The sequence below is a fragment of the Sylvia atricapilla genome, chromosome 30 (assembly GCF_009819655.1).
Source record: "Sylvia atricapilla isolate bSylAtr1 chromosome 30, bSylAtr1.pri, whole genome shotgun sequence".
NCBI classification, from domain to species: Eukaryota; Metazoa; Chordata; class Aves; order Passeriformes; family Sylviidae; genus Sylvia; species Sylvia atricapilla.
Window position 1 is genome coordinate 498,723 of NC_089169.1, and position 10,102 is coordinate 508,824.

At 60.7% G+C, this 10,102-nt stretch overlaps 1 protein-coding gene across 1 annotated transcript; it reads right to left on the bottom strand.

Annotated features, from left to right (window-relative positions):
• Positions 1–222: 222 nt before the first annotated feature.
• Positions 223–6,002, bottom strand: SEMA4A (semaphorin 4A). Its single transcript, XM_066337744.1, has 14 exons — positions 5,786–6,002; positions 4,652–4,812; positions 4,478–4,540; positions 4,298–4,396; positions 3,688–3,796; positions 3,459–3,575; positions 3,230–3,360; positions 2,816–2,985; positions 2,593–2,743; positions 2,166–2,355; positions 1,962–2,077; positions 1,699–1,862; positions 1,514–1,626; positions 223–1,423 (listed from the first exon to the last, which is right to left on the bottom strand). The coding sequence occupies exons 1-14, from the start codon at positions 5,919–5,921 to the stop codon at positions 837–839; spliced, it is 2,307 nt and encodes a 768-aa protein (XP_066193841.1). The 5' UTR covers positions 5,922–6,002; the 3' UTR covers positions 223–836.
• Between the last annotated feature and the right edge of the window lie 4,100 nt (positions 6,003–10,102).

A 10,102-nucleotide genomic window follows, 5' to 3' on the forward strand; every position in this document is an offset into this window, starting at 1 on the left:
GTACCCACGGGAAAGGAGTGATGGGCGAGTGTGAGAGAGTTGTCCTCCACTCTCCCCGTCTCTCCCCGCACCTGCACTCCTGGGGCACTCTGCACAGGAACGAGTGTCCCTACACGCTCACGCGTGTCCATACGTGTTCCCCTGGCCCAGGCCTTGCACATCCCCACGCACATTGCCCAAACCCCCCCGGGGCTGCCCCATGGACCCAGCAATGTGAGGCACTGAGTTTTCCTTCTTTAATAAAAAAAAAAAAAAAAAAAAAAAAAGCAGAAAAACTTACAACTGGTTTGACTTTAAAAAGGCAGATCAAAGACATTGGCAATGGCGTGGCAGGTGGGTGGGATAACTGGGGAGAAGTGGGGAGCTCAGCCACCCTGGGGACCCAAGGGTCGGGATCATGCAGTGTTGAGGGGTGGGTGGCAGCGCAGGGTCAGTGCCCATGGGGTTGGCTTGTGAGCCCACTGAGCACAGCTTTGCCCATGTTGACGGTTTTATGGGACCTCAGGTTTTTTCCTGGGGTAATAGCGGTATCAGCATCCACCATTTCCAGTCATCCCCACCACATGTCCTTGCCCCACAGCCACATTTCTCCTCTGTGCCACATCCTTTGCCTGTCCCCATGACCTTCTTTTTCCCTCCACTCTCTCCCCATCCTACTCCCCCCATCCCACCCCTGCTGCTCCCAGGGCCTATTTCACCCCCTCCCCCTGAATGTGAACCTTAGGTTAAAACAGGTGTATTAAATAAAAAAAACCCCAACCAAACAAAAACTCTTTCACATTCACACCTTTCTCCATATCCCTCCTCCCCAGGGTCTTCCTGACCCACTGGCAGTGTCATGCTGTGTCCTCTGCTGGCACGTGGAGTCGGTTGTTGTCAACGTCGATGTCCCCATCAAGCTGGAGGCAGCAAGCGTGAGACCCTTCATCCTCCTCCTCCTCCTCAGTGGCTGCTCCAGGTGCTGGGGGCTCTCTGGTGTCCCCATTGAGGGGCACCTTCTCCCGGTGGCGGGATGGGGGACTGTGGGGTGTGCTGCAGCCCCTCACCTTGCTCCGAGCTTTGAGCTGGTCAAGGTAGGCCAGGAGGGCCAGGCAGGCAGCCACGGTCACCGTCACCGCCAGTAGCACTGTCACCGTGACAAACTGTGGCCAGTATGACTGGCGGGTGCCAGAGGTCAACTCCCCCTCATCCAACCCAGAGTCCCTGAGCTGGTAGTGAGCCACGGTCCAGGTGTAGCCGTTCTCTGTGGCCTGGCACTTGTAGGTGCCGGCCATTCCCTGCTGCATCATGACCACCAGTGTGTGGTCGGGCAGCAGCACCGTGTGCCCCTGGGCACTCCTGGGCTGCTGCCAGCTGTAGGTGGCCAGCGCAGAGTGGTGGGGGCACGGCAGCTGGACCACGGTGTTCAGCTGGGGGCTGAGCCCTGTGGGTGCAGAGAACAGGGTGACGTGGCGCACTCCATGTGCCTCATCCAACCCCATGTGCCCCACCCTGCTGTGCTCCCATACTCAACCCTGTATGGCAGGATCCTCTGGTGCCCCCCAGGACCGGGGTATGGCTGCACTCCTCCCACGGTGGCATGTGGTGACCGGGCTCCCTGTCTCAACGTCCTGCAGCCACGCACTCCTGCAGCCAGAGAGTGGGGTCAGCATCCCAATGACCTCCACACCCCCTTCCCATTCTTGTCCCGCTGCTCACGCATCCTCAGTGGCCAAGCGGGCAGGCAGGCAGGAGCCCTTGGGGCTGTGCCAGGCGCAGTAAGGGTCCCGTGCCAGCACGCACTCGGCGCAGCTCCGGTGCAGGCTGCAGTTGGCCAGTGGGATCTGCAGGACGCCTCTGGAGTAGCCCACATAGAGGACGCCCTGGGGAGGGAGAGGCGCAGGGCTGAGCCTCCTCCCCCCAGCCTCCGGTGCCGGGGTTGGATGGTTGTTGAGTGGTCTGGGTGATCACATCTGCCCTACCTTCCCTGGGGCCAGCAGCAGGTTCTTCACTGGCTCTGGCACTGCAAAGAGCTGGATGCTCTCCACAATGTGGGGACCTCCAGGCAGCTCCACTGCCTTGTGCAGGAGGCCCTCATCTGTGGGGCACAAGGGGCACCACTTAGGATTTGGAGCCAAGGGAAGGGTTGGAGGGGTGACTCTGTGGGCACCCCCATATTAACCCACCTGTGGCCAGGAACATGACACGATATATGATCCCCAAGACACCGCGAGTCTCATGTACTGCGATGCGTGTGTAGGTCACATCTGACTTCACCAGGAGAGGCTCCCCCTGGATGGGTGACACCTTCCCGTCCATCAGGAAATGGTCCTTCATGAAGGTGAGGGCTTTGTCCGAGGAGGGTCCCATGGAGCACTGTGGAGGGAGAAAGGAGTCTGTGCTGGCGTGGGAAACTGAGGCATGGGGATTGCAGGATGTGCTGCATCACCGCACTGCCCTGTGCCAGCATCAGTGGGATGCAGAGGGACCCTTCTTTCTCATCCTGCTTGCAAGTGCAAGCACACGGGACAAACTGGGATAGACAGACCCCATCTCCTGGGGACCAGCATCGTCCCCTGGAAAGTCCAGTCCCCCTGAGTGGGCAGCACTCACGCTGCCAGGCCGGGGACTCATGTCGGGGCCACTGTAGACGGTCCAGCGAGAGCTCTCCTTGTTCAGCTCCTTGTACTTGCCCTCAAAGACCTTCTCCAGATCCTCCTGGCTGTAGGCACAGACGGCAGCGCTGCCTGCCCTGCCTGCCTGCCTGCAGAGAGGGACAGCCAGGTGAGCAGTGGGCACAGGACCCAGGACTTCCTCCACACCCCTGGGCACTCACCACTGCGAGGTGAAGACAGCATAGAAGTCGGCGCGGCCATCCTGGCGTAGCAGGGCAAAGGCATGGTGGATGACATTGAAGGGGAAGCGGCCAGCCTGGGAGCACACCAGCTGTGCCTTCAGGAAAGTTGTCCACTTCTTCTGCAGCACCTTGTCCCCCCCTACATCACTCTGCAAGAGCCACAGCATGCTCATTACCAAGGTGACAAGACCTGGTTACTCCCTTTGTCCCCTGTCATTGTCCCACATCACGGTGTCATCATCCCAAGTCATTGTCCCCCATCACTGATGCTGATCAAAGTACAACTGTCGTCCCCATTATCGTCTCCTGTCACTGTCCACATGGTCATCATCCCCCATCACTGTATCCCCATTGTAGCCCACCATCATTCCCTGCTGTCACCCCTGCACACACCTTGCAGACCCGGGCCACCCGTGGCACCAGGAGCCGCTCAAAGAAGTCGAACTCATCCGCTGTCTCCTCGAAGAAGAAGTAGACCTTGTTGTCCCCAGGTATACTGAAGGAGGCCACGAAGGCAGCATCAGCTACAGGCACAGCCAGGGCAGGTGGGTGAGGAGCTGGAGCCAGGCTGGGCTGCACGCACCTCCCCAGGAATCCTCCCCAGGACCTTCCCTCTGCTTACCCGAGAGCCAGCGGAGGAAGGCGTCTGTCTTGAGCAGGGTGCGGGTGCCCAGTGAGCGGGAGATGATGGGCTCGTTGCCCTGGAAGTTGTTCATGGTGCCAGCGTAGAGCTCTCCGTCTGCCCAGGGACAGAATGGGGGGGTGAGCTTCAGCAAGGACCCCTCACCCTCACCCTCCATTCCATCCCAGGGATGGGTGTCCATCCGTGAGGCCACTGGCCCCATACTCACCCACCAGCAGGGCCGTGTAGGTGTGCTGGGGGTCAAAGGGGCACTGGCCCTTCCCATCCAGAAAGAGCTGTCCTCTGCCACTGGACACCAGTGTGAAGTTTTCCAGGTGCTGTGGATAAGGGGAGAAGAATCAGCCAAAGAAGTGAAAACAACCCCAAATCTGTAGGGAATGACTGTGGAATATCTTGCAGACATGGGGTGTCTTCAAGGTGGGTGCAGGGATGATGACAGGGGATGATGACAGAGGATGCTGGGGCTACCCAACTCCTATCACCTTCCTTCATTTTCATTTTGGGGAGTGGCAGTCCCCACTATGTGCTCAGCACAGAGGAAACTGAGGCAGCGACAGAGAGCCTTTAGTCACCTGAGGGAACCCAAAACTGGGGTTTCCCTGCCAGAGGAAGAGTTGCTGGCAGCTGAGTGACAATCACCAAGGGTTTCTTTAGCAGATGGGACACAAAGATGTCCCTTGTGGGGGATACCCGGCACCCCCATTCTGGGGACAACCCATGATGCAATTCACTTCTGGGACCATATTTTGTGGGTTCTCACAGCAACACTACAACCTGCCCAGAGACCTGCTGCACCCTATCCTGGGGAGGACACTCACAATATAGGTGCATGCAGGGCTGAAGGCGTAGGTCCCACAGACATAGAGATGGGTCTGGTTCAGGGCCACCAGGACTCGGATGAAGTTGAAGCACTCGGTCTAAGAGGGAAAGAGCAGAGGTGGATGCTGAGCACCCCAGTGGCTTTATGGGACCCCTGAGCCCTCAAAGGGCCATCTCACCTCTTGGCTCTTCTTCTTAAAAGCACATTCAGAGGTTTTCTCGGCTGTGGGTCCCCACATCAACTGCAAAGGGAATGAAGATGTTCCTGAGCTGTTGAGCCCAGCTCCATGGGGAAACTGAAACACAGCGGAGGCGCCCCCTCCCCCAACTCCCCAGAAGTGGTGGCTGCTCACCGAGGCTTTGGCATGGATGCTGCCAGGGGTGCCAAGACTGAGAGCCAGCACCCAGTCGCGTGCCCCTACGTACAGCTCCTCCTTGCTCTCATCCAGGAGGAAGATGTCATAATGGGAGACGTTGTCTTGGCTGAAGTGGGTGAGGGTCCGCCGGGGGTCCCCTGGCAGGAGTAAAGGGGATGGTGGGGGCCAAGGGGTCACACACACACCACCACCGTCATTTGCTGCGGATGTGGCAGCAATTGCCATTGTGGCTCACGTTACATTTCACACGGTGCAGTTCTTCCCCTTCAGCTCCCACATCACCATCACCCCTTTGCCCTCCAGGTTCCCACCTCCCCCTGTCCCCTTCAGGTCCTACTGCAAGAGCTGAACATCCCCAAGCTGCAGACCCCCAGAAATGGGGTGCATTTCCCCCCAAGCTGTGCCTGTGATGCTTTGGGGCCATGGCCAAGGGCAGTGCTACATTTGGGGGATGCACTGCCCCAGGGTGCCACCCTGGAGGGATTACAAGCCCCTGAGGAGCCAGACTAAGGGAGTCACCAGCCCCGAGGGTGCCTTTGGGCACAGCCAGGGCCTGCAGATTCGTTTTCATCCCCACCAGGCTGGGGGATTTTTGCTGTTCTGGGCATGGCTGCATGGGGAAACGGAAGTGACAGCGCAGTCAGGGCTGGAATGGCACAACGCTGCTGTGGGGCACAGACCCTCTTGCAGCCCGATTGCCATATCACAGCTCCCCCGAGCTCCTGCTTTGCCACCTGCCTTTCAGCTGGACATGCCGTGCCCTGTCCCTTCCAGAGGCAGCTTTTCCTCCTTCCAGAGTGACCCTGAGCAGACCCTGGGTAGACGTGGGTGACAAAAATGCTGCTGGATCTGGCCCATTGGGTATTGGGGTGCCAAGCAGCCTCATCTGCTCTCATCCCCCACTGCATCACCTGCAGCCATGGGCACTGTCTCCAGCCCCACGTGAGGGTCAGTGATGGGGCAGGGGGGCTATGATGGGGGGCACCCCAAGGTTCCCGATGCTGGATGCTCAACCCTGGGGATGGACACACGCCCACGCAGAGGTTGTGTGTCCCCCTCCCCAGCTGTCCCAGCTCTTCCCGGTGTTCCTGCTCCCAGTGCCATACTCACCACCGGGGAAGGTGACGCGGGGCAGGGACTCTGCGCAGAGCATGGCAGCCGGCACCATCACCCCACAGAGCAGGCGAAAGGCAGCGGGCATGGCGGGGGGCGGCAGGGATGCGCCCCAAGAGGGTCCCACCACCATCCCTGCGGGGAGGGTGAGGGTGAGGGCACACGCTGCTGGGCTGCGTGCCACTTCACCGGGCGGAAACAAGACAGGGGAAGCGGCACCCGGCAGAGAGGTGGGGGATGGGGTGTCCCCAGCGCGTCGAGCCGCACGTGGCCCCCCCAGTTTGGGCACCAACTTCCTACTGCTACACCGGCAGTCAGAGATGTCCCCTCGCCCTGCGGGGCTCCTGCACCAACATGTGGCACAGGTAGAGACGTGCCCTCATCCTCTGGGGCTCCTGCACCGGGAACCCCGGCACAGAGGTGTCCAGATGCTCCTGCCTTTGCCCTCAGAGCCTGTCCCCATCAGGGGTTCCTCTCATTGGTTCTATCAATTATCAGAGCATCCGCAAAACGGGGAGGAACACACATGGGAACCCCCTCCTTCCAGCTCTTTCTGCAGCTCACACCAGAAGCGCTGGGGAAAGAGCCATGTCTCAAGAACCTCACGGTCCCCAGGACCCCTTTGCTGATGGTCACCGTGTCCCCGGCGGGCGGCATTACCTCTCTGGCGAGCGAGGACCGAGCCGCTCACCTCCAGCCCCGGAGCATGGGCCCCAGGCAGACCCCCGAGCCCTGACGGCCGCGGCCACGGGACTCGCGTGGGCCCATGCCCTGTGTCCAGCTGAAGGGTGGCCGTGCTGCCACGCTGCCAGCCCGGCCCGTGCTGGGCTCGCTGCAGCCCGGCCCAGCCCAGCCCAACCCTGCGCGGCTCCGCCGGGGCTGCGGGAACCTGAAAGTCCTGCTGGAAGAGGACGAGCCCCGGCAGGTTGGGGCAGTGGGCGCCTGCGCTCGCCTTCTCCGCCTCGCACCCCCGCAAGGACAGCAGCGAAGCCTGGTGGAGGCAGCTGGGATGGGAACCAGGGAGCTCTGCTCCTCTGACTGCTACCCAGGGATTGACGTGTGGGGAGAGATGCGCTCGGATGCCTGGGTTTGCTTGCTGGGGAAATCTTTGGCGTGAGGAAAACAATGGCGTTTGTCCTGCCGATCGTGTGGACCAACAGTGGGCCTGAGCATCACCCCCAAAGCCAGCCCCACGGGGACAAGCATCACCCAGAAAAGCCGACCCCAGGGCTGAGCATTGCTCCCCACAAACAGCCCCATGGGGTCGAGCACTCCCTCCACAAAGCTCCTGCAGCTGTTCCAGGAACGTGCCTCCCTGTAGATTCCATCCTTAACCCCAGGCTGCTCTGGGACGGCTGTAAGGCAAGAAACTATCCAAAGCCAAAGCCCTGGAGTTCCTCAACATCACAGCCATACCTGAGGTACCCCAATATCCCTCTGGACAGGGCTGAGGAGCATCCTGCCCTGCTGGGGTCTCCTTACCTGCCTCTCCCGTCCCCACAGCAGCCCACCGGGACATGTAGCCCTGGGAGGGCAGCGCTGTCCTCACCACCTTGCTTGGCTGGGACAGAAGCTCCTTGTGAGCAGAGAAAGTAGGTTACTCTGCCCCGGATTTCCCACTTGGCGAAGGGCTGGCTGAGGGACGGGGCTGCACGGAGCCTTGGACCAGCTGCATTGTTCTGCCCTGGGCCAGAGCCACCAAGGCTGCGAAGGGGGAGGAGGGATGGGAAAGGGAGCAGAGGATCCTTGGCGAGGCTGAAGGCTTGACTGGGGCTGTGGTGGGGCTGAGGAAAACCGCCAGAGTGTTCCCCAGTATGAGCCAGGGCTGACACAGGATGTGAGGCGACAGCAGCCTTGAGGCTGCTGCAGCAGTGTGGAAAGCTGGAATCCCTTCTCAGCCCTGTCTCTCCTCTTTTTTGGGTCCCCTGGTCACAGTTGTCTGGGGACATTGGTAGGGGGATGTAATTTACAGTCTTCTTGGGGTTTGGCACATGGGAGTGATGTGCTGCCAAGAGTCTCTCAGCACTGGGGTGGTTTTGTTTCCCCTGTGCTTTCAGGTTGACCACAGCTGTGGCTTGATGGGTCTTGCTCCTGCTTGGGTCTCCTCCTCCTGGAGGATTCCCTCTGAGCCAGGGAATATTGTGCCGTTAATGAATGTGCACACTCCCTTCAAAAAGCACATCACCTGCCACGGGATGGAGGCAGGTGCAGCCCTTGTGCTCAGCAAGGTGAACTGTGATGGATGTGGTGCAGGTGTGAAGCTGCTGCGGGTCTCTCAGCTGCTCAGACATTCCTTTGCCTCAATTTCTCACAGCAGAGAAGAGTTTAGTCCTATGCAGACGGACTTCAATCCCCTGCCCATGTCACATCCCAGGAGCATCCCTGTGGTGTGGGGGATGCAGCAATGCTCCCAACAGCCAGGAGGGGCTGGGGCAGCTCAGCCTGGAGTAAGCTCTTTCAACCCCCCGGATCTGGAGCAGGGTGTGTGTGTGGGGGGGGGGAGAGATGGAAGGCAAGGAAGGAGTGGGGGTGTGGACTTAGAACATGAGAGGATGAAGGGGAGGAATTTGGGGGGTGTATGCAAGAGGAAATGGGAGACGATTGTATCGATGGGGGTGTTCCGTACAAAGGGTGGGGGGTGCAGGTAAGAGGGAGTAGGATGCACGGGGGGGAGTTGCGGGGTGGAGGAGGTGTGCACAGGAGATAGGGGAAAGGGGCGGGGGGAAGGTGTTTTGAGAGGAATGTGAAAGCAGGGAGTGCAGGGGGCTGCCCGGGGGCTGCCGAGGAGTCTCCCCAGGGACGGGACCTCGGCCTCTTTGTTGCCGGCTGGCAGCATCAGCGCTGGGGGTCCCCCAAGCCCAACCACACTATGGCGACTTCCTCCTTCCCGCTTGCCCTCCCGCCCACCGGAGCCTCCCCAGATGCCCTCGGGCCCCCCGGCCGCCCCCGGCCCCGGTCGCGGTGCGGCGGTACCGACCTGCGGCGGGCGGGCGGGAGCAGCATCCCCCGGCCCCGCATCCGGCTCACGTCGCCATGGCTACGGCTGTACCTCGGCAGTCCGCGACCCCCCCCGCACCGACAGACCCTGACGGACCGACACGGGGCTGCGGAACCCGAGACCCCCCCAGAGCGGGACACGGACATGGCCCCGCGTATGGAGGGCGGGCACTACCTCTCCCTACCCACCCACACCACGGACACCCCCATCCCCAGGAGGTGCGGGGACACCCCTCTGCCCCTTCGTTGTTGTTACATCCAACCCCTCTCCTGGCACTTTCCTGTGCCCCTATAACTACACTGGGGCCCTTGAACTCAGTTTTGCTCTCAGCTTTTGGCAACAAGTCCCTGCACCCCCATCTCAACACCTCTAGATCCCCTATCCCTGCATCCCATGCCCACACCCCATCCCTGCACCCCCATACCCACACTCCATCCCTGCATGCCTATTCCTGTCTCAGCCCTCTCTCTTGACCCATCCCAGATGAGTGCTACTGGCTCTGGCTTCCCATGTTCTGTGGATTTGGGGGGTCCCAGGAGGAGGCTTGGGGTGCAGCCGTGGCGCCAGGCTGCATGCGTGTCCCCTCCACCCAGCTTTCCCAAATTCTGGTTTATGGCATTTCCCCTCTTGGAATTTCCCTTGCCAGAAAGCCTGGCCGAGCTGGTGCTTGCCGACCTTACTTCTCCTGTGGAACTTGGCCCCTTCCCCTTCCCAGTTGTGTGTGAGAGTTTGGTGCCATGAGCCCCAAAACAGGATCCCCAGCCACCACTTCCTCCCCCGCTCTGCAACCACCTTCCCTGCATGACCTCAGTCTTGCGCAACTGCAGCCGAGGCGCTGGAGACGTGCCAGCCTCTGCAGCAGCTGGGGTGCAGTATCAGCACCCCCAAAAGCCTGCAGCAGGTTCATCGCCTGGGCTACTTGCTCTGCCAGGGCTGGAGAGCAGAGCCAAGTGCCCCTGCAGTTCCCACAGGGTTCAGGAGGTTGAAGTCTTTTGCAGGAATCTGTAAGGAGCTTGTGCCTAGTGCCCACCAGCACTGGAAGCTTAGCTGGAGCCTGTTGTAGAGACTCCTCCCACCCCAAGGCTGAGCTGCAGCCTCTCAGCCCTGCCTGGACACCCCTAGGGTGCCCTGTGGGGGTCCTACAACTTGCAGCATCTTGGGGTGCAGCTTTGGGGGGTGGCAGTGGGCACAAACTCACGTCTTAACCCCCCCTTGGGATTAGCAGGGTGGCTTGACCTTAATCTCCCTGGGCACGCAGGGGCCTGGAGGGGCTGGTGTGGGGCTGGCGGGGCCCCCAGCACCCACTCGGCCATGCC